This window comes from Sinohyriopsis cumingii, chromosome 2 (genome assembly GCF_028554795.1).
Source record: "Sinohyriopsis cumingii isolate HCF-2022 chromosome 2, ASM2855479v2, whole genome shotgun sequence".
Taxonomy (NCBI): Eukaryota; Metazoa; Mollusca; class Bivalvia; order Unionida; family Unionidae; genus Sinohyriopsis; species Sinohyriopsis cumingii.
Window position 1 is genome coordinate 152,167,920 of NC_142962.1, and position 26,125 is coordinate 152,194,044.

The window sequence follows — 26,125 nt, forward strand, 5'->3', positions numbered from 1 at the left end:
TTTACAAATGATTATTATCATAAAACTATAATCTTCAATCATGGACAAAAGTTAGCTTTGAAATATGTTACTAACAAATGACCCTTACAATCTACAATCCTGGACGAAAGTTAAACACAATATTGATGTGTATGACAGAAGCAATTTTGTTAAATATGCTCTGAGTAAACAGAAGTTGATATGTTTTGCTCACTAAAATAAGACTAAATTCTTCCATATTTGTCTATCCATAATTTTTCTGATGCATTTGAAAAAATTCCTCATTGAAAATGATGTCTTTGTTTTTTCACTGACCTCTGATCTTTTATAAAGGGATGTAACTCTTACATTGTCTCAGAAACTGTTGATTGGGGGTATTTGTTAACTGATCTGTGTATATGCTTCTCACATGAACTGATAGATAGAACACCAGCACATTATGCAGTGACAGATCTGAGTTCATGCTGGCAACTGAAAGGCATTCATTACATACCAAAAAATATGATAGCATTTCATGATCAGTAGTCCACTGGGGATCTTAATTTACATCAGTCATTATCATGGCCCACTTGATTATTATTTTAATCTTGATTTTGAATAAAAAATAGATTTTTACATATTGTTTCAATTTTTTCAGTGATGTGTTTGCTTAACCTCAATGACTGCTTCATAAATATTCTCTATTCATCTTTCAAATGAATGACTGAATACACTTGACACTGTCAAGTCAAGAAATGCAACAGTCTAAAGTGTTATTAAAATACAGTGATTCAAAAGTTATTCCAGTTCAAGGGCAGAGGTTACTAATTTTTATTTTCTCTTGTTGTGGCTTTGAGGAAGGGGCTATGACTATTTTATGTGAAATACGGTATAGCCATGATACATAACTGGTAAAATTTCACTGAAATATCTTCTGTGGTTATCTTGATTGCATTAGACTGAGATACTACATTGAAAAAAGTATTGTTTCATGAAAACACATTTTTCCCATCTTAAGAGAGAAGCAGGTTCTGAATTGAATCCATCTTCATGGACATCGAAATAGTATTTCATTACCATTTATCCCCTTAAGAGAGGCCACCCCTTCGTCAAGGCCAGCTTTGTCAATGCAGATGGGTTGGTCTCATAGCCACCTTGTACAGTGAAGTACTTGTAGTACTTGCATATTGATACTGTACAGGCAGCACAACCAATCATTAAGATATTTTTCTAAACAGATCTATGTCAGCCATCATCATTAAGATCACCATTCAGTTTGAAATAGTCAGGTCATGTCTGCATATTAATGATATTACATGCTATTGGATTGCATGTCAGAACTTCAGGATTTGATGTCTGCTTTGGTTGTGATTAAACCTGGTATGTTGGCTGTATCAAAGAGCAGGAAGATACTTACAAGGTGGGAGTTATGAGCTAATAAGATAAGAATTCTTTATTTCAGACTGCAAAAGGCCATACCTCTAAATTAAAATATAAAGTAAAAACATTGTAAACATAAAAGAACATATATATCGTGCATAGAGGTATACAGATATATCTACAACAATTAACTGTGCCATGCATTGTTAATTACTGGTCAGTTATCTGAATTCTTTATTTGCCACATCTGGACATTTAATTGAATTCTTTAGTTACCATACTACCATAATTCATTTGTCTGGTTTGAAAAATGAAAGATAAACTTTGATCAAAAAGGCATAGTGTTATTTTATTATTGAGCAAAGTACAGTCAGCACAAATGATCAGGGTCATTTAATGACCTTTAACTGTTATGATGGACATGAACTATTACCCTCTTTCTGCTTGCTCATATTTTATTGAGCTGCTTCTAATTCCAGTTTCATGATTTCAGGATGATATTTTAAATAGAGATTTTAAGCTTTTGGAAATAATCAACAGTACTCATTTACATGGTCAAATCTAGAAGGAGTTCAATTTCATACCCACTTCAGCATCTTTAACTCATTGAAGATGTATAAGTTGGCGTGCATGTTTATATATTACTCTTTGATGAATATTTATTCCCAAGTAAGGGTCATTACAAGGCAAGTTTCGGGAGAAAAACAGACACTAATTGCCCATAAAATAATAGCTGAGTGGGTATTTAGCAATTCATCGAAGGTTAAAGAGCATACACTCCTTATAAGAAATATACAAAAGGTTAATGGTATGTGGTACATGAATTTTTTCAGTACAACACACTTATTGAGAACACATCAGTTTCTGCAATGAAAAACCTGTGTAAACAGTGTACAGCAGGTTGATTGGGTGGCCATATATTGCTAAAGATTTCCAAAGATCTAATTTCTTTCATTAATGTAGCACTATCAAAAATGAGATTTGCTTGAGGTTAAGCAAACCAACGTTAATGTTTTTATTTTTATTTTTCAGATAACGCCAGAGGAACTGAAAGACATGGTGATGCCACTTTGTGTATCTGGAATTATTCTCATTCTCCCTCTCATATTTTCCCTCATTGGACAGATGGAGAAATATGAGAAACCCAAAACAGAGCTTTATATTGGCATGTTTAGGTAAGTCAACTTTTGATTTGTTTTCTTTACATGTAACATGTGTAAGAAATTGACCCAAGATGGGGAGTGTCAACTCAGATCTTCAGTATCATACACTGTACATATGGTTAAATAATAGTCCTAATGAATTCCACTCATGCGTATGGGTGTGTGTGAGTTTGAGGTTGATTTGTTTAAATGATATCATTTTGGATATTGTATACAATGTACATCTTTAGAAATTTTGGTAAAGGTTATAGTCTTTATTTCAAGCTATGTCTCACCATGGCAAATTCACACATTTTCCTTGACCTCCACCACCATATGACCTTGACATGGGAGCTATAAGCCAACATCCATTACATTTATGTATGTTCACAAATGCATATACAAAGTTTTATATAAAAAAATATTAAAAAGTGTCCCTGTAATTGCAGTTATTTTAGTTCTGCTGGTCAATCCTCAGTAACTCACATACAAAAAGAATTGCAGTAAATGTTTGTGCAATTAGTATTCAGAATTTAAATATATAGTTTGTCTCACCATTATATTGAATTTTGGTAAATGTTGTAAAAAGTTCTTTGAAAAAAATACAATTAAAGGAACTGTAAAGGAAAACAATAATTATCAAAGGCATGTTTCGAAAATAATCTATTTCTGGTAATTTACTCTGTGACTTTGGTAAACAATTTGTAAGTTTCATAATCAGGATCTTACATTTCTGTTCTTCAGATTATAGAAAAATTCTTATTTTCTAGTTTATGCTTTTGCTGTAAGAGAAAAATGAATGTCTGATATATTGCTATATAAAGGTAAATTCTTACATTTGCTAATATATTGTACTTTCAGGACCATGCTGCTGAAGGCCACAGTATTAGCTGTATTAGTCTCATCCTGGTACCGGAGCACTATCAGAAACCTCCATCCAGTAAAATAAATAATAATATTTTAGCAATCATTGTATTTTTTACCATGACAAGCCCATGTTTAATGATGGTCCAACCCCCATTTTTATCGAATTTGGCAAATGTTTACTAAGAGTATCTTCGAAAGTAAACCCACATCATGCTTTTGCCAATGTCATTAGGTTGCCCACCAGCCTTATCATGGGAGCAATACTGTTTTATATTAATTTTTCAGTAAGCAAAGAGGGACTAATATTTTCAAGAATTTGGCAGACTGTGTAGGATTACTGCAAAATGGAATTCTTTTTATTGGATTAGTAGTTGTGTTAAGTTTACTTTTCACATGGTTATCTATGAATTTTGTTTAGTCTACCTGGTCATAAGGCCAACTGGCTTAGGTATGGCTCTGCATCAGACATATGTTATCAATCATGCATAATATGTTTTCTGTTGTTTGTCATATGTTAACATATTTTAATTTAACTCTTTCTCAAAAAATACCAATGAACAATTCATACCAGATTTGCCATTGAACTAGTTCTCAAAACTATTGAACAGAATTTGATAAAATGTTTAGAGAAAGCACACTAACATGAAGGCCTATCTAATTTGTATCGATGATGTCAATCCACAGACATATAAGGCTGCCATTTTTAAAAACAATTTTTTTTTAAAAGCTTCTCAAAACTGCAAAACAGAACCTTATTGAATTCAACAGAAAGCAGTGTGGCATGAAAAGTTTTAAATATGTACAACTTATGCTGATCCTTTATCAAACATGGCCAGAGTGACTAAAAATAGAAAAACCTTTAAAGGACTTCTCTAAAACCACTGATCAGAATTTAACTAAATTTGTCATAAAGCATCCAAGCAGGAAGAGCTTTTAACTTTGTATTGTTTCTGCCTCCCTTCAGCAATTTGTACCTCCTAAAGATTTTAAAAACAAAAGGCATCAGGGATATAAAAAAATGCACAAACCTACTAATTTTATTAATTGTATAATTTCTAACTTGAGTATCACCAATCAGTTCCTTTGATGGTCACCATCTTCCCTTTTCAAATCTAACAGAACTTCAACACTAATGTGACATGCGTATTTGCATGGGCAAGTCTGTGTTTTTCACACAAGAGTGATTTAGTTCATACTGTTAGTTAGGCTCTGGAAAATTTCATAAATTTCCATAACATCTATATGTTGGGGCATATTTTTTCCCTTTTTTCCTTTTTTTAAGAAAGTATTAGAATAATGCATACATTGGACTACTTAGCATTTACCTTCTGTGTAGTTCTTTTCAAATATGGCTCAACAGAATTTTACTGAATTGAACAGAAAGATCCCTGTCACAGAGGGATTTAAATTGTTTGCAGATGATGCCAATCCACCATTTGCTAAGGTTGCCACTATTTAAAAAAAGGACTTAAACAGCTTTTATCACAAAAACCACTCATCAGAATTTAACCAAATTTGGGAGAGAGCCTTCTGGATTAAAGACTTTTAGGATTGGCAAATGATGATATATTCCATCAAATAAAGGTGAAGGTACAAAAATATATATAACCTTGAAAAACTATTTGTCACAATTTATATATTTGATTAGAAGACATTTTAACAGAAAACTGGGTGAGTGATCTTAGACTCACTTGGGCCACTTTGTTAAATGCTGTTTTTATTAGCTAGCAATATGTATAACAGATTGATAGCAGATTTCTTAATGTATTCTTCATGATAATATCATCTGTTTGCCACTTATTCCTTCCTCATTCAAGGCAAAACAGCACATTAAAAAAATTGAGAAAAAAAAGATTTGCACATTATTGAATTTTAACTTGGTTCATCTGATGTGAAGCTGCCATACTTGCCTTTTGACTTGGCAAGTGTCTAAATATAGCTCAGATTTCTTGGTTATAATGTTATTGACTTGGCAGTGAAAATATTTATTGTATTTCACTCCATTGAATTATCACAATTGTTTCACTTGGAAAATCCAGTAATTCATGGCCTAGCATAGAAAAATAGGTTTTGCACCTCAATATTGTTTAATTATAAAAATAATTAGAAATTATTAATACTTAGTGAAATTATGCTCATGGCTCTCCCTACCTACATTGTCTAGTCATTGTACTGTATGTCATATGCCAATCGATCAACAATCACAACATTCTGTTGTATAATCATTTTATACAGTTTAACAAACATAATGCACTTTTGCCTGACTGCAAAAAAAACAAAATATTGCTGTATACATGTCTCAGGCATAAATGCATCATATTTTGTGAACTCTTTCACAGTTATGTATGCTTTAATTAGGAGAATAAATGTGTAACACTAACAGGGCACACAGTTGGTTTAATATTGTCAATTAAGTGCATAGAGATGGAAAAAGTAGTGAACAATTTATACTATGCTAAAAACACTTGAAATATTATAATATGTGCTTCTTCTTTAAATCTGTTACCTAATCATAATACCTTAATAGAACTACTACTACATCGCAAATCCAGACCTCCCAGGTTAAAAACTTTTAGCTAAAAAGTTAAAAGTTGTCTGCCCACTTTGTTGGTTGCTGGGCAGAGTGACCTCCCCTTGTTACAGGGATTGGCACCAAATCCCAAGAATATCCCAGTTACTGCTTACACTCATGCCAAGAAGCACACACTCGTTACAAGAGACCTTGCAAAAGCCAGAATCTACTTGGAAGATGAGTTCTTTCACTTCTAAGGAAAGTATACTCCATCTGTATTTCCAACCTTTTCTCTTCCTGTGCTGACAAAGTTCTGCCTTTACTGTTTTCTAACACTTTGTTGCTATCTCACATTTTGGTACTTTCTCAGATAGCCTATGCATCTTCACATAAAGTTTGGGCTATAGATATTTTATGCACATGCCAATAGAAAACTTTTATTATATGTGTAATTTCACTACAAACAGATGCATACAGGTGAGTTTTTTTTATTCCATGGCATTCTTAGTATCCAGGCACCAAGCTCCAATGATTTTACTTGTACAGGCCATTCTTGAGCCTTCCTACAAGTTGTATTGTAAATTATATTATACCTGGACACTTTATTGCATTAGCTCACCTATCACTAATTTCTAGGTAAAATATCTTATGGTTTAGCTCTGCACCCATGCAGTGTTCAAAGACAGATGCACTTAACACACCTGTACTGGCCATCATTGAATCTTCCTGCAGGTAGTATTGATGATGATATCTTGATGCTTCATTGCCCTCATTAGGTCATCTACTAGCACTAATTCATAGTCATACACTTTACACTTTATTGATTGCACCAGTAGAATGTCATCAGGACCTTTTCCTACAGGTAAAATTCTGATAATGGATATTGTCACACCTGCTTTGTAAGAATCTAATAATGGTGTTTCAGTTTCTTTTTTATGTGCAGGTTTTTTTTGTGTGCAACATAGACGCTTGTGTATATTATTGTATAGCTTCCAATCTGACAAACAAACACGGGGTGATGGATAAGCTTTCTATATGTCGTTTACTCAGTCATGTCCTGCTCATGCACGTTACTGTAGGTAATGCTTGAGTGATATTTATCTGTATAGGCAATCCATTGTCCTTTCTTAGGGTAGGCTGTAACTATAATTGTTTTTTGGTTTTCCTGTTCATACACGTAAGTACTGTAAGTGACACTCCAGTGTTTCCACCTGTACAAGCAGTCAAAATCACATAATTGCAGTTGCATCAGTTAATAAATGAAGGGAAGATTCCCATTGGTCAGAACATAATCATGTGATCAGGCCCAACTGTGTTTATTTCTCTATAAACTCTATGGTGAACTACTTTATACTAACTTCTATAAATAGAATCATGTGCAAAGCAACAAACATAAACACTGAACTGGAAGGCGTACACATTGCATGCCTTTAAAATGAAATAAAAATGGTGGATTTATATTTTATTTAGAAAATGGAATAAATTGATTTGACAGAATCAAATAACACATCTTTGCTGTATATTGAATATAAATTTTACTAGATTTGAAAAAGAAAAGCTTGGAAACTCAAAATCTGCCAAGAACACTGGGGCTATAGAACTTTCACTTCAGCTCATTACAAATGAATTCAAAACAATAGGTGAATGGATACAAGGATTGAGAGGAGGTGGGTCAAAATCTAACATTATAACAACTGGATTCACAGTCCTTCAGTGTAAAACGCCGACCTTGATAGTTAGGATGTGGGTGGGTGTGAGATCCGCTACACCCCCCCATCATAACTTTCAGTGTCGATGTCTTGCACTGTTTGACTATTGGACCTCCATCACTATAACCATTTACCAAAAGTCTTAATTTCATTTGTAAGTAGCACCTGTAGGTAACTTAAACTGTTACTCAACAAGAAAATAGATTTAAAGACATGAAACGATTCACAAGTCACAATGAACTCATGATAGCATCAAATCCATGAGTCATTCATATGTCGAACAAAACAAAACATCCTTTGCTTTCAATATTGAACTTCTAGGCACAAAACATATACCATTTTAGATCAAAGATTAAGACCATGCTGTGGAATGTTCAAAACCTTAGTTTACCTACCATTGGTAGAATTTTTAGTTTGATATTGACATAGCTATTACATTGCAGATGAAGTATTCCCTGTTCTATAAATATCTACATAGCAGATGCCTCAACAAGAATTCATACGCTTATACACGCTCTAAAACTGATAGGAAATATCTTTACAAAAACAAAATGACAATAAAAATTAAATAAAATAATAAATAATTGCAATTATAAGAGTTTAACATAGTTTTTTATAGAGTTTATCCTGGATAAAATGTCAGTTGCTGACTCACACATCTTACATAATGTCCTTCGGGCATTATTTGCTGTGTGATTCTGCAACTGTCAGTTTATACCATGATTGTGGCTAGAATTGATTATTTAACATCCACTTTCTAAATATTCATAGCTATGTTCTAATCTGCTCATAAAACAGGACACTCTCTGCACAACTTGTATAGAGGGTCTTCTCTATTTTGTCTTGAAGATTTAGACTATGGGCAAGACCAACTGGACAACCAGTCAACATGCATAGTTTCTCTGGTTGTCACTGCTTGACTACATGTCGGTGTTGCATACTAATGACAGATGTCAATCATAACTTGGGGAATGAATACATCTAATTGCACACAAGGCAGGAGAGCAGCAATAAGCCGTTACAGTCTCTCATATCAGAAATATAGACTGGATACATTGATGAAATACTCTGTACCCCATTCCAACCTCAAGACTTGGACAGTATCATGCAAGCCAAGACAGCCAGGTTCCTCCATGACTGGACTTTTCCATATAAGTCTGATCATAATTGGCCAAAATCATAATTCAATTTTATGACATCAGCCAAAAATGAACTTGTCTGGTTCTGTGACTCACATAGTGCTGCTAAGCTCTTCATGAATATACATTTCCTGTGAACAATGCCCAGTGTATCTTACCACAAGGTACCTCAAACACTTACAGTGTATGATGTCCACTTTGGGGCTCATTTTTACAGAGATGTCTCTTCATGCCTCCCTCCCAAGCCCTCTGACATCTAAGAGATTCTCCTTAGTGACAAGTTAAAAATCTGACTCATAGGTCCTGCACTTGTGTTGGGCCACCATCATCAACATTCTTCTCCAACTACTATGCATGTAGAGCAGGAGACATTGACTTCACTACCTTCCTCTATAAATGACAATGCTGACATTTAAGTTCTCTTCTCGTTGCAACTTGTATGAGTGAAAGTCCACTTTGCAGGACTCAACTGAAGTTTACCACCAAATCCCATTGGACTTTGTCCTCTTTTTTCTACATCACCTGCCAGGTCTACACTTCTTATATCAGGTGAAAATTATCTATGGAAGATTGTACACTCAATTGCTTCCACAATCAGAATCTTTATAGGCCACCAACACAGGATTCATCTTTGTTTGCGATTCCTATAGACCTTGCCACTTCAGAGTGCAACTCTATTTTTTTGCTGTACAGTGAGGGAAACAGCAAAGAAAACAGCCCAAGTACCCTCTCATGCAGCAGATGTATGAACCAGTTACATGGATCTAACAGCCCATAACCCATCCCAGCATAATGAATTAGATGCCATTCTCCCATCACAAATAACCTACTTCTGCTTGGAAAGGACTTGGCCATATACAAGAAATCGTTTGGTCCTCAATCACGTATCCATAAGTCACAGTATATTATGTAGGATGGTTGACTTCATAATAAAGACAATATCCTGTAACCATAATAGCAGGTGTGAACTTAACAAGTTCAAAAAAGATGCAATGCTTTCTACCCCCATCTCACAGACCAATCATGGTCTAAGATATGCTCACAACTTTCATATCTTTTCTCCTCATTAATGACCAAATTTGCAGCACACCACCATCCCTCAGTGTCAGGTACAGCAGAGAGATTTACAAAGCAACCATCAAAGATACAAGAGTGTCACCAGAACACATGACACTGGGAAACAATGCTACAACTAAGTGAAAGAGTCAGAAGGTCAGTCGTTTTCACTAGCATACCACGAGACCATCCTTATCTCAGTGACATACACACAGACCCCCCCCCTTCCGCCACTATCATGGATCCTGGTGGGGAGGAGGCTCTAAACATTTGGTTGAATGGGGAAGATTTACCATGATGTAATGGGGATCCAACAGTAGTTCCCTGGGACTCAGTATCATGCTCAGCTTATGTCCTAAGCTTTTGACTACAGCTCTTTTGGTTACAGTGCAGCACTTATCAGTTGATCCTCAGCCTAAGCACATTCAATCAATGTTGTTATGCTCTTGGGTTTGCAATGGATTGCAACAAAGGGTCCTAAAGCTTTCTGTTGTGAAGACTGTGCAATCAGTATGGACTTGCAAGAGATTTGATTTCTTGCCCCACTCAGATGGCTTTCAGAAGTTCTGTGACTCATCTGCAACTCGTCTGCAACAAGCTATAAAAAACCAACTGGTTTTGGAGGGAGACATGATTTTACTTTTTACACTCTTGCCATTCTCAATCTTTTGTCAGCAAGAACATCTTAGACCTCACCTTGTATCCTTGGTCTGGACTCTGTGTTCAAATAAAAAGAACATGTTCCACAGGAAAGAGATTTGAATTTATGCAATGATAAGTTATGGCTCTTTGGAGCAATGCATTTGCTAGAGTATTCATTTGCCAGCTGAGTATTGCTCATTACAGCAGCAGGCACCTTTGTCCTTGGTTGCTTAATTGGGCTCTTATAACAATGACTACATAGTCCAAGTTGAGACCGAACTTCGACAATTGGACCATATGAGGTTGCATTACAAAGGCACTTTGGACTTGCATCAGCAATACCTCTGCAAACATGTCTTCTGGCAATCACAATTACTACGGATGTGCACACAAAGGGCTGGGGGTAGTATGTTTCCTATATTTTTGGACTGATATGGGAGCATGGATCTTTCATGATACTTTATATATCCATGTCATTGATGGCTGGTGATCCTACACAGGAATAAGGTTCTTATTCTGCCCACTAACTTTACTGTGGTGACTGATCAAAAAAAGCAAAGCAGAACAAGTACTCAGAACAAAAGCTCTGACCTCAACAACATTTCAGGTTTCAATTTGACAGATCCTAAGCTGGCTAAGGTATTGGCAGGCTCATTTTTCTGCAAACAGGAGCTGGTACAAATGGAATGGCCTTTTCATCGCTCATTTTCAACCTTTGTCACACCAATCCTGGGCCCATGTGTCAGGCTGATTACTGCATTCTATACATTGGAATTGCTGAATGTACACACATCTAAACACTGTGGATTCTGAATGTGATACAGGAACCAAAGTATCTGATTACACTACTAAAATAGGATTACAGGACAACCCCGTGAAATAAGGAAGGCAATAGAATATAATCTCAGTGGTTCACACCAGAGCACTATATTTCAAAGAGACATCAATACCACAGTAGTTGACTTTCTTAGCTCTTTGATGAGAAACAGTTTGCACCTATCACAGTTAAACTTACTGTTCTACAACCACACTTTTTGACAATATCCGCTTCCTCATTTGCATTAGCTATGAGCAGCAGATTCAGCAAAATATATGGCTTATCAGCTGGACTTTCAAGCAGGTCCAACAAAACAAGTCAGTTTCATTCATGATGGTAACCTCTTTCATTGCCAAGAACAGGTTCTCATCCAGTGTTAACCAGACTTTTGTAATGAAATCACTGTCAGCTCCAGACACTTGAGCTCAAGACCACCTATAAGATCTGGTATGAGCTTTGAAATGTTATCTTAAAATGACAGAGCCATCGCATTGGGGGAGATCACACTTTTTATCTTTCCAACAGGAACAGGAAGATATCAGCACAGACTTTTCATCCTGGATCAAATGGGTTATTCGCTCTGTATATCAAGAAATAATCCCAGCACAAATGAATTTATTATGCATTTCAGCTCACAAAGTTAGAGCGATTCCCACAAGCATATCATTTGATGGTAGGACCTATAGCCTTGGCACAAAAGGTCACCTTTCCAGGTCATTTGATGGTTTCTTACGACACTGCTTCACGACTTCTGCTGGATTTGCGTGGGGAAAAATTTCCCTATTTGAAGCCACTCCCTGACAATTGGAGTCTTATTCAGTTTGGTTATCTCTAGACTGTCTCAAATAACTTAGGTGACTGGAGATGCCATCTGTTGGGTAAGGGGATGTACCGCAATCCTCCTCTTACATATTCTCCTAAGGTATTTGATTGGATAACATAATTAAAAGAGAAACCAATTTTTTCTACAAAAATTTGTTTTTTCAAGAATACTTATCCAATCAAAATACACATACACCCTCCCAGCCTCCCTGCAGTTACATCCATATAGAGAACATGCCTTCCTCTCCAGTAGTAACTAATACATATTTAGGATTTGGCACCAATCCCATCAACAAGGGGAGATCACTGTGCCTGTCAGCCACATTGGTGGGCAGATAACTTTTGGCTTTTTACCTTAAAGTTTTGACCTGGGAGGTCTAGATTTGCAAGGTAGTTATAGTTCTCCTAAGATATTATGATTGGGTAAGTATTCTTGAAGAAACATATTTTACTATAAAAAATTGTTTTCTTTAGATGAATATGGTTCTGTGAAACTTTTTATCTTTCATAGGCATAGATAAACTCTGACCTTGAAATGGACATGATAGATTCTGTTCTTCCTATTATAGTGCTGGGAGACCTATGTGGGGCAGGAAATTTATCGTCTTGTCATTGTGGACTTCATCTTCACACTGTTAGTGACATTCTTCATAGAATTTATTAGAAGGTGAGTCATAAGTTTTACACTAAATTTTGCTTTAGTAAAGTTTTTTCTTTTTTCTTTTTTAAAACAAGCATAGAAAGTATTTAATAAAGAAATGCAACATAAATATTGTTTACATGTGACTGATTCCACCAGATGGGTCAATGTATCTTTCATAATACCTCATATACTCATTTTTTGATGTCTCCATTACAGTAGATCTCTTAAATGCACAATATAAATATTTAATTTCTAAGGACCTTTGGAAATCCTAAATCTTTAATTTTAGTTGCCTCTCGGGTAAAGTACTGACTGCAAACTACACAGACTGAGATCTGTCATCACAAAATGTGCTGGAACATCTGGGTCTGTGTGGTTTCTTAGGAGTAATCAGTAGAACAAACAGCATTGATCCTTATCTGCAGGTCTTTTATGCTATAGCAGATCACAATCTTTGTTGTTTGCAGTTTGACTTGACTTTCAAGCGAGTATAGGGTAGTCTCCATTGAGTCTACTTGCTTTTGAAGAAAACAGACATTACATTTGGTATGTCTAAAATGGCCATCAGTCTGTTGAAATGAAGACCTACATGTAAGTTCATCTCTTGACACTGGTACCAGTTTGTTACGAGTCTATGCTCTTAAAATAAGTAACAGAAAAGAGTGAAGACAACATGCTTTGTAAAATTTAACAAATAATTTATTTCCCTAGAATACAAAGTGAAAAATGAGAAAAAGGAACTTACAGTATTGCGAATTAAATCCAAAAATAATCCAAGAAATGAAAACACAAGTCCTAGTAATAAAAACTCCTGAATAAAACTCAGTTCATTTCCTGAAGTGATCCAAAATGAAAGGTGATGATGTGTCTGTTATGGTCTGCAAAGTGTTGATGTGTCAACAGTCTCTTGTTAAATCACAGAAATATTATTCCAGGTTTGAATTCAGTATAAATTCCAATGAATGGCTTTATCCAATAATTTTGTCAGAGCACTTTTGTATTTCCAGAGAAAATAATCACTTGAATTTTGTAATTTGAATAAAGTAAAATTCAGCCCAAACTGGTCACAACATAATACAGCTTAAAGTGCTAGATGTTAAAGCATGACTGGTAAAATCCTCACAGTCATAAGATAATATAGTTCTCTGCTTGACCTCAGGTCACAATTAGCATTTTCTAAAAACAACCATTACCTGATGGAAAATAACCTTCTAGAATGATCTAATGAGCCTTGTTTACTTACAACACAATAGCCTATAAAATTCACTTTCGAATCTCCAAAACCCTGACCCAAATCAACATGTTTACCTAAATAGTAATTCAGTTAATAAGCTCATACACATAGAGAATAATGAAGCTATTATTAGTTGTTTACATAAAAGAAATTTTAAAAAATTAAAAACAGGTCAGTCAGGTCGAGCAGAAATGAACTCAGTGCTGGACAAGGTAAAGTCCAGCAAACATTGTTACATTACAATAACATGTAATGAAATAAAACAGTTAATAACTAATAGAAAAAACAATTAAATTAAATATACATAACACAGTTCGTTTTCTGTTAATTTCTTGATTCACATATCATATTACAGCTGTTTTATTTCTAAGAATGAAAAATATAAATCGGAACATAAGGATAGCAAGTAAGTCAGTACTTTACCCGAGAGGCAACTAAAATTAAAGATTTAGGATTTCCAAAGGTCCCTAGAAATTAAATATTTATATTGTGCATTTAAGAGATCTACTGTAATGGAGACATCAAATTCTGATTGAAATGTACATGGGCAGGGGATTTTATCTCACATTTTCAGGCTTGATCATGAACTTTTTAACAAATATTTCTGCACTATTGGCACAGTCTCATGATCAGCCAGTTATTTCTATGATCTGCGTTCCTTAATGAGAAAATTCAGAGACCTTGTGTGCATTACCTTAATCATCAAGAAATGTTTATAGTATCATTAAAAATGTTTATACTGGCTTATCATTTGATATGATTCTGATGAAAACTCAGAATCTAGTAAACATATTTGACTATGTCTTATAGGAAATTTCAGCAAACACCACTTCCTTGTTAGTCCATGTGGACCTGCATATGAAATGATATGATTTTTGGCTCCCTTTTTTAGAGTTTGGCAAGAGGAATTAAGAAATGGATGACAACAAAGTAAGAGCCTAATGTTTAGACATTGTACATTTTGAAAGACATGATTATCTTTGGATTTTAAAGCAGGTTAAGAGAAATAAATGAAAATATTGACATATAAATATTAATATTGACACAAGGCTGCTCAAGTCTAATGAGTCAAAAAGATAGAAAAGAAACCAGCTTATAATAGCTTATAATAACTGTACTTATTCAGCAGGGTAAGCTGTCTCTATTTTGACAACTTAATGGTCCATTGACATGATAACACAAATTTATTAACAGATAAATGGTTTCAAGCCATTTACAATCAACGAATAAAGCCATTATCACAGTAATGCATGAAGCCATATCACAGTCACATCAAGACATAAAGTCTGCTTAATTTCTTGTTGAAATCACACACCATAAACAAATCGTAAGTTTTGCCTTTTGCTTATTTGTGGAATGTTCTTCAAAAACTGCAGATATATTTACATGTGACTTGTAGGTTCTTATAAAATGTGTTCACCTTGACTAGTCAGATTCAGAAGAGCTTATATAGGGTGGTCTTTTGTCCATTGTCTGTCTGTCTGTCCATTAGAACTATCCTAAACTACTTGGAGGATTGCCATGAAGTTTTACACACACATTTGTCCAATGGTCTAATTGGTTTTAAATGAAAATAGTGCTGCCTGGACATCCAGTATGGCCTCCACAGTGGTCACCATGAAAATCTTGTTTATGCTACTCCTCTTGAATGGATTGCCATAACAACATGGAGTTTTCTCTAAAAGGCTTATGATGTCTGGTTGGTCCTAAATGAAAATAGTACTGGTCTGATGTCTAGTATGGCCACCACAGTGTCCATCTTGAAAATCTTTTTGCTGCTCCTTCTACCTTAATGGTCATATAAACATGGGGTTTTGACTAAAAGACTTCTTATGATGTCTGGTTGGTTTGAAATAAAAATTATGCTAATCTGACATCCAATATGACCGTCATGGCAGCCATCTTGAAATTCTTACCACAACTCCACCTGAAGAGAAGAGAAAGTCATATTCATATTGAGTTTTCATCAGAAGACTTATTATGATGTCCTGTTCATCTTGAAGGACAATAGTGCTGATCTGACATCCTTTTCCTGAATGGAAAGTCATATTGACATAGTGTTTTCACCTGTAGACTTAAGATGTCTGGTTAAATGAAAATGGTGCCTATCTAATGTCTGATATGGCTGCCACAGTGGCCAGTCTGAAAGTCTTGTTATCACTACTTCTCCTGAATGAATGTTCATATCAGCATGGAGTTTTCACTAAAAGACTTTTTACAATGTTTCATTGATCACTAAATCAAAATGATCTGACATCCAATATGTCTTGAATATAATGTTATCTGTACTCCTCTCAAATGGATAGATAGATAGATCCACACGGGGTTTTCACTAGTAGACTTCTTATGATACCTAGTAGATCAGACATGAAAATTGTGCCGTCATGTATCCAGTATGGCTGCTATGTTGAATGTCTTAGAAATCTTGTCACTACTCCCCATGAATGGATGATAATTATAACATTGGGCTTTTCACCTAATAACTTCTAATGATGTCTACTTGGCCCAAAATGAAAATGGTACCAATCTGAGACCCAAAATGTGCACCACTGAAGCAGATTTAAAAATCTTGTTATTGCTGAAGAATATCAGAGATGGTTCAACACTCAACAGTTAAAAGAAAGAAATGGTCATATCTTTAATTCCTGGAAATTATTTTCACCAAGTACAGCATTAGTCCCTTCAAGAAACTCCTGTATTTTCTGCTTCTTTTTTCCCCCATCCAGATGCAGTGTTTTTTGACTGTGTGACTGCCATGTGCTGCATGTGTTCATTAGCTAAAGTAACATGGATTTGTACTCATTCATTTGCCATGTGGATATCATTGCAGTAGTTTATGTTGATATTTAAAAATTACTATCTTGACATGTTGATAGGGTCAGCTGAGGCAGTGTAATTCAAGATATCAAGCTTTCGTTTGTTTGTTTTCATGTGCCTTGATACTGAAAGGGAGGAAAACAAAAAAATTCCAACATTACTGATTCAAGACCTTTTGAGTACTGTGTGATGGCTTGATTTATATTAAAAGTTGTTTATCAGTTTTTTAACTTTATATGAATTCTTTAGAACTCTAATTCATAAGTATTTAAATCCATTAGGTAAAACAGGTGGAAATTATAATTAATGTTTCAGGGACAGTTGCTAACACCACATGCCCCACAACTCCAACAGTTAAGCAGAATTTGACTTGTTCCCATATATACCACAGTTAATGTTCATAAACCATATTGCTGAGAACATGGGTTATCAAAGGTTAGGTGTATTAATAGCTTAGAAATTCAAAATTACTGGAGGTAAACTTGTCCTTTCGTTGATCCTTACATGTTTCCTTGAAGTTCAAATTTTTAACAGTTTACTTTGGAGTCATTTATTTTGCTGGGTATCAATTTTCATTGGTTTGCATAACGAGAATCAAGATTCAAGAATTCTAATTGGTAATCTAGGTCACCAGCCCATAATACAATAACATAAACATAGATACAATCTATCACCTACATTGCACATATACATATTGTGTTGGTAATCTAGACCACCATGAAAAAAATTACATTTGCATTAGTAATGAAATTCTTATATTGGGTTTCTTCGTTCATCAGGTGTTTTAATTTTTTATGGGTGTCAATTTTCAATGGATATCAATTTTCAAAGGATATTTCAATTTTCATATGACATATGCATTGGTACTGAAATTCTTGGACTGAGTTATTTGTTCATTGGGTATGAAAAGTGTGGTTTGTAGCAAGCATAAATTGGTAGCCCATGAGAATTGGTATCCCATGAAAACTAGTACCCAATGATAAACAGTGAATTCACACCAGTTTGAGATTGTTGCTGAACTGAATTAATGTACAGTAAAGATATCTCAAGGTAACACATGTAAATCACAACATTTTCACAAACATATAATTATCTCAAATATATTGTGAGAAAACTAAATTTATGCAAATTCTGTTGATGTCAATCATCACATGACCATATTTGCACAATGTAAATAATAAACTATCTAGTTGATATGCTTGATTTCAATTATTTATTAAGAGGATATGAAATAAAATTACCACAGCAAACTTCTTACCAAGAACCTGAAGAATATTTTACTGTAATATCAAGAAATTGAAATCATTTATTATTGCCACACTTTTGTTGACGTATTGTGATAGGTTATATCTATCGGTCCATCCATAATTTTGTTAGTTTGTCAGTCAGTCTGTCAGATTGGACCCTCAATATTTTGTCGCCAATATTTAAAACATGTCGCCATTTTCATAATAAGTATTATCCATTTATCTCGACATCTTTGGGACCAAGGTAATGTTGTTGACATGAGTGGATGTTTAGAAAATGAAAGGAGGGGTGTCTGAAAATAAATTGAAATTTCACATACAAGTGAAATTTGTAAGAGATGACCTGTCATCAGTGACTAGGATTTACGCAGAGAGAAATAAAAATGGAAATTTGCATTAAATGAAGACAACTAGTCAGAAATACACTTGCATATTGACAACTTAATTTATATAGTACACTCCACAATGTGTTAAATAATATATACATTCATATGAAAATTCCATGAATTCGAGTATTTGATCATATGTTAGAAAATTCATGTATCAGTCAAATCCTGTTAGAAAACGCAACTAAAATGTATATATAAAAAACAGTAGTACTCGTCTTATCTATATTCAATTGTCAATAAACATGTTTCCTGAAAAAATTTACTGATATTTATTATCCTAGTAGCACATGGCTGTATAGTTGTTTATAAGCAAAATGTACATGTACATAAATTGGCTTAGATTTTGGTCAGCCAGAGACAACTACATAATGCTGAGGCTACCAAGGGTATGAGGCTATTCATAGGAAAATGAAAACGTGAACGAATGAAAGAAAAAGTTTCACATTATTGCAAGATGTCCCACCTTCATTTAACTTGACGGCCAGATATCTATTGTTTCAAAATATTGGAACTCTAATTTGGATTTTACACTGCCATTGGTAGCAATTGTAAGCATGAACTTTTTTGTTGTAAATATGAAACTTGCACGGTGCAATAAATATGTTGCAGTCACAATGAAAAATGATTTTATTTAAGTTTGTTGCTAACTTTCTTTGATCAAAGGCCTTCTGCTTGATTTGATGAAGGTTCATGTGTTATTGAAGGTGCCGCTAAAGGCGCTTTTTGAAGGAACAAACAAATGCCTGTTATTTTTGCTGCGGCAACATCAAAAAATTGTAAAACATTCACAGAGACAGAATTTGTTTTTGTTCATTTGCTTATTATATATACAGAATGATCGATGCTTCAAAGGTAATCAGTTTTCTTTAAAGTTTCAGCAAAACTATTTTTTCTGGTACATTTTTCAAAAAGGAAAAAAATTGCCATCATCTGGTAGATTGTAGTCATTCAGTTCCTGCCTTCAGAGGTGGTCGATTGCAGCTAGTCAGATAGCATGACTATTTGCATTATATTACAGCAAAGAGTACTAAGGCCAGACATCAGCATAAGTGGATTATGATACAACAGTGCCATGTTAGGGTGGTTTGTCAAAATGAATAAAGGAATTGTTGATGTAACAATAGATTCCAGTGCAATTTTACGTCCAAGTTTGCCGCTTCAAGTCATGGTGCCTTTGGATTTCTAAACTCCAAACCCAAGACTGTATATATAATTTTAACAGCCAAAAATGTTGTCACCAAAAAAATTGCCAGATGGTATATTTTATTGCCAATAAGGGGAAAAAAAATGCAATTTGCGACCTTGGCAAAGCCCAGCATGATCCCTAATAACATCTATCCATCGGTCTATCAAGGTGTCTATCAATTTGTCGAAGTGTCTGTGAATCAGTCTATCATTGTGTCAGTCCATAAGTCTATCAAGGTGTGTGTCTATCGTCTACCTTTCAGTTTGTCAGTGCGTATGTCCATCAGTCAATCTATATGTCTGTCCACCGGTCTGTCAGGGTGTATATTCATCAGTATGTAAATTTCTTATTTTCAAACAATCAGTGTGTCTGACCATCAGTCTGTCTGTGTGTTTGTCCATCATTCCATCAGTGTGTCTGTCCATCAGTCTATCAGTGTGTTTGTCCATCACTGTTAGAGAGCACATCCAGTTCTGTCAGAATGTCTGTCCATCAGTCTTTTAATGTGGCTGTCCATCAGTCTGTCACTGGATATGTCCATCAGTCAGTGTGTCTGTCTACCTGATGCTATTATTCTTGTGGCCTGAACTCCATTTACAATGATTGATTTAAAGTGATTGGATTTGGTATGATATTTTAGGAGTTATGAGACTTAGTAAACAATTGTTCAGTATGGTCATGTAGATATATCCTTACAGCTTTTCAGAGAAAATGTTTCACCAAATTAAAATGGCAAACACAAATATTGACATCATGCTAGATAATTTATTTTTGCAGGTAAATTGTTGATTGTAAATTTCCACCCATGCAGTGGAAATTCCAGTACAGATTGGCACCATCTTTACAAGTCATTAAGTGGGTAATTTTCCTGCAAGGTATATAAGTATGATTGGTATTAGATTCTTATTAGCAAAAAGTTTGGTTTATATAAGGGTTAAATTATGTAAAGTACAACACTGTACCAGTTTATGCACTATACCCTGCTCAAAAGTTACCCGTAATGAAACATTGCAAAAACTTGCATATTTGTACAGGAATTTTCTCTTTGCTGTCATCAGTTACAAAATATACTTTCTTTTAACTGAAAATACTTGAGCTCTCATGTTGTCAAGTTTTGTACTTGTGTGTTTTTCTTTGGTGAAGTGTATTAATTTTTAGAAAATTGGAAGGGTATACTTACTCAGCTATGTTGAAATAATCTTTAGATGACAACAAAGGTTTTGTGTCTTAGGTGTACTCCCCTTTGGAGGAGGGGGTTGTGGTTCAAAGATAACATTTTCATAGGTAATGTGGACTCATACATGTAACCTGAACTCCATCTACACTAATTTTGAGAGGGTGATGATAATGACATGATGTTTGCAGAAGATGAGTAGAAGATAATGAATGTTTCAAATCCTAAATGTTACTCAGAAGGAGTGGTGGGAGCAAAACCTTAAAGTAATGACATTTTGAGATTAATGCCATATATCAAGCATTCTTTAACTCAGAAATGGAATATTATTTTCATATTTTCGTATTTGCCAATATTATTTGTATCTCTTTCTAATGGCATGCACTGTTTAGCTTTCTGTGGGACAGGTAAAATCTTGAATGTTTCATACATTTGACATGCATATACCCAATCATACAATTCCTCTCATAAAGGCACAACATAAACCACAGCTCATGGTGTTTTTATGCTAGGATGACCAGGATGAATAATTTCTGATTATAAAGGGGACAATAGCTTGATGCTTAAGGTGCATTTTGCAAGGAGAATTTTTTGTAGGAAAACTGCTCATTAATATTTTCAGTGGATAAATTAGGCACACTAGAATGGTTTATGTTATGATCTTTGGATGTTGCACAGTTAGGTTGTCACGTTGTCTAGATCAAGTTTATTCTGTATTAAATTTAGCTTTTTGTTTGTTATTTACTTTGGGAGTGGGGGTGGTTTACAAGCAGAATTTCATGAAAATTGGTACTTACCAGCAAAATTATCAAGAGTGAAGTTCAAGACAGAGGAAACTTGGCCTATATGCATAGTTTTCTTGCACAACAAATTCCACAAATGTGTCAGGGTTTGCAAACAAATCAAATACTTTAAAATGGCTAATCATAACCCATGAAATACCTTAGTGCAAAATGCATGCTGCTCTGTGTTAACTAACATCAATTTGCACTAATATCTTAGAAATTTTTATATATGTTTATTTACTTTAATTATACAAGTACTCAAATTAACCTTTGTTGATATTTCATTGCACTAATATTTGTTATTTTACAGTAAACAACATTTGGTGAAAGTCCTTTGAATTAGTAATCATTTGATTCAAGTTCACTAGGATACAAGCAGGATTTTGAGTTATTAGTAATCATTTGATTCAAGTTCACCAGGATACAAGCAGGATTTTGACTTATTAGTAATCATTTCATTCAAGTTCACCAGGATACAAGCAGGATTTTGAGTTATTAGTAATCATTTGATTCAAGTTCACCAGGATACAAGCAGGATTTTGAGTTTTCTTTAGGTCAGATAGACCATAACTAAGATTATTGGGATTTAAAATTTGCTGATATCAGAGAAACAAATTTTAATTTAAAATCTTTTTATTGCTAATGACAGTGCTCCAGGTTGTAACTTACAAGGTCACATTTCTATTAAAATATTCAGACATGGTGAGTAAAAAATGTGTCACCTAGTCACCCAGTATCAATCTTCAGAATCATAATGTGGCAACTCGAAAATACATAAGTACTCTCTGATTAGAAGTATATACCATGCTTTATGCTAAAAATATTTGGCAGATACAGTTTAATTTGCAACAGAATCCCTGTTTGATTCCAGAACTGCCAGCTCCTAATGTAAATTGTCATCTTTACATGTGACCGGTCAAGCGTATTGGTGACAAACCTAATACATAATTTGTATAATCAGTCTCCTCTAATGGGATGGTTTTAGACAAATGTGGATATGTAGTCAAATATGGAAACTTTAGTCAGCAGTTAAATAACTGGCAGTCCGACTACTATGATCACAGATATGGCAATGGCTATATTGCAGATGGCTAAGGCTTTGTTATCAGAAATATTTTCTGAAGAAAATTAAGATTTTGAACATTTAACATTCAAATTGAGAAGTGTTTTAGGGAACTCCCAATGTGTGTTTTGATGACTAATCTGATGACTGTGGACAGTTTTGTCACTTAGATAAATCATACTTTAAAAAAGAACATTTTTCTTTTTCTTAAGTACTCTTTAATTTGCTTTTTTTTTTAAATTGACTTTTTGTCATGTTCCATAAATAAAAGTATCCATATCGTTTATTTCTTTTCTCATTGTCAGTGGCAACTAAATTATTTAAGCTTGGTGACATAAAATTTGAAATGGTCACTGATATTTTTCAAGTCGGTCACCCTGTGGGTAGTAAAGTTTGATAGATACCTGGAGAAGTGAATGACAATGCTAAATTACTGACATGTGAATGTTGAATTTAGCTTAGGTATACAGCAAGCGTAGACGTCAAGTCTTGTTGACAAGCAATTTAGAAATTATATTCACCATATCTAGTACAGTGCAGCTCAGATGTATTCCTCCATATGTAGAAATCTTCTATCATTAATGTAAATATCCAGACATAAAAACAAAATGACTTCTCCAGAATATTTTGTCAGAAAAATGAATGTCCCTTTAGTTAGGATTGTGTATTAATGCACTGAAACAAATTAAATGCTGGTTGGAAGTGTGCTATGTAAACTGAATGCACATAGGAAATTAAATGCTGGTTGGAAGTGTGCAAGGTAAACAAGGCTGCATTATATCCTTGCTTGGAAATTAAAAGAAGTATTTTGCAACATTTTCTTATTTTCTTTCACAGGTAATGAATTTTGGGTGCAGTTCTTGTGTTTCTTTTTCTTCTTATAAAATTATGCCAGTCTGTTCTTGTAAATGTACTGCTGTTAGTGCTGAATGTGCATGGTAACCAGTCCTAAATATCGTACTTTAATTCCTGTCAGCTCTTGGCATGTTCAGGAACCATGGCAGTTAATCACATGATAGGCTAATCAAAAATGGTCTGATAGTTGTCTTTAAGTCACCTGTTTTTTAATATGGGTAAAGCAATCCTTTGTTTATGTTTCAACCTGAATTTTTTTTTTGTAGTTGGCTTTTAGTTGATGTACTTTGATTTCCAGACATTTCATTCACTATTGAAAATTTGTACTGATGTTGACTATGTGGTGTGTGGAAAATGTAATGGTCTGGATATTTACATTAGTGATGGTACTTAAAAAAGGTTCAGAATAAGACATGCCATTTTTACATGCACATTAAACCTGATACAGGTAATGTAAAACAAGCCTCATTGATTTGTCAATTATTTACCTGTATGTTAATGTCACCTAATGATAATGGTCAGTCCTGATCAGTCCTATGATGACCATCACTGACCTTTGTAGGCAAGTTTAACTGTATTTACAAGTAATCAGTATTTTAGACAAAACTGAATGTTCATATATACTTCAGTGTTGGAATGCTCATCACTATCACAGATAACATTCATCATTAAGATGTTCACATGTTACTTTCACATAATTAACGTGTACTTCATTATTTTGTTGTGTATTTTCACAGGTTAGGGTGTTATAAATATATCCGTATGTGTTGTTATTAATTTAATCATACTGTATGTAAATTTACTGTACTGCATTTGCTTGTAGAAGAGGTGGTCTTTAGTAAATAAAACAAAATTTTAGACGAAATCTGTGACATTCTATTGGACAGATTATGCATTTGATATTTGGATTAAAATACATTGTAAATAGCTTGGGATGCAATTTTTTGCATATTTTGTAACCTTGGACAAAATTTGTCAATACAATTTTGTTTAATATTTAAGTTTACCAAAAGAGCACATGACCAGCCTATCTGAGGTTGCCATTTGGCTTCAGGGCTATTTATGTACAACATATCACCCTATAGCTAAGCTACAGCACACATAGTAAAACAGGGCCATAAACATGGTATCATTAATGTCAGCTCATGTATCACATAATTATTGACTTACAGATTCTGGCCATCTCTTGCCATCTACATTTGTTTTAGATTATCAGATTAAGAACATTTGAATCATATTTTGTAGTATCAGCTTCATTGCTGCTCATGTAGCATGTATTGCCATAGTTCCATGCTCACAGCATAGATACTCACATGTATATGTTATCTGTACCATTAGCTCATCTATCACCTTCCACAGTGCCTTGCTCATATTATTCAGTTTCGAACTTTGTCTATATTATTTACGCTAACAGACTACAGCACCCCATGGTAAAGTTATTAAAAGTATAAAGGAGTATTTTTAATTCATGCTGTAAATTCACAGAATACCATTCTGTTATTGCAGGTTGTTTAAAGAGCACTGCTGCAAGTTTTTGAACTACCCTGAGTTTGACATCGGCAGGAACACCCTCAACCTCATCTACTCTCAAGCTTTGTGCTGGTAAGAATATGCAGCATACACACTATCCTTGGTTTTAAAATTCTCAATTTTAAAATGTGCATTTTCAAAGCTGAGGTACATAAAGCTGCCTTCTTCTTGTCCTGACTAGCTAAACCCAATCTTGAATGACACCCTCCTTATCATCCTATATAGCTTGATTTGATCTTATAGAAGGAAGGACCTGTTTAGTTTCCTCTCTAGCTAAATCCAGTCTTGTAGCATGAAGGGCCTCCTCCTAATTGTCCTCTCTAGCAAGACTTTTTTGTAGCATGAAGGGCCTCCTCCTAATTGTCCTCTCTAGCAAGACTTATTTTGTAGCATGAAAGGCCTCCTCCTAATTTTCCTCTCTAGCAAGACTTATTTTGTAGCATGAAGGGCCCCTCTAATTGTCTTCTCTAGCAAGACTTATTTTGTAGAAAGAAGGCCCCCTCTGAATTTCCTGTCTTGCTAGATCCAATCTTGTAGCATGAAGGGCCCCCTCCTTATTGCCCTGTCTAGCGAGATCCAGTCTTGTAGTCTGAAGTAGTATTTGTGCTTTGCCTCTGACAGAGTGATTTTTTGTTTGATGCTTGATTCTCAGCAGAAGCAAAGATTTCTTTTTTTCTCCATATGCATTCGTCATACAAAAAAGTTTATAATCGTCACTTTTTAAAAGTCAGCATGTTTTTAGGGGTCAGATGTTAATGGTTATTAAAATTCAAGCAAAATATCTTATAAATTGTAATTTTCTTTTGTAATATACATTTACAATAGCCTTTAAGGTCAAGTAAAATTTTCATTTGGGTCGAAGTTACAGTTCAAAGATTTTAATCGTATGTTAAAATCATGGCTCCAGTAGCTACAACAAATGTTGTTGTTGTTTTTGTTGTAAAGTTTAATGCCATTTTCAGCACAATATAGGCTATGCATGGTGGCCAGTATAAATGGTGGAGGATGAACCTGGGAAAACCCCGGAAAGAACCATGAACCACGAGAAGCTACTGCAAGCTTTCTCATGTACCCACATTGGCTGAGCCCGAGACTCAAACCCATGCAGACAGAGTTGAGATGGCAGTGTCCCATAACAGTGAAGCTTTTAGACCACTC

General features: G+C 34.5%; 1 protein-coding gene across 3 annotated transcripts in view; it reads left to right on the top strand.

The window, feature by feature from the left end:
• Positions 1-26,125, top strand: part of LOC149806099 (transmembrane channel-like protein 5) — a 103,939-nt gene that overhangs the window by 45,704 nt on the left and 32,110 nt on the right. For all 3 annotated transcript variants that reach the window (XM_089950977.1, XM_089950978.1, XM_089950976.1), the window contains exons 10-13: positions 2,371-2,513; positions 3,342-3,420; positions 12,614-12,711; positions 24,944-25,039. In XM_089950977.1, coding sequence (XP_089807103.1) covers positions 2,371-2,513; positions 3,342-3,420; positions 12,614-12,711; positions 24,944-25,039 — 416 coding nt within the window. The remainder of the gene's footprint in view (positions 1-2,370; positions 2,514-3,341; positions 3,421-12,613; positions 12,712-24,943; positions 25,040-26,125) is intronic.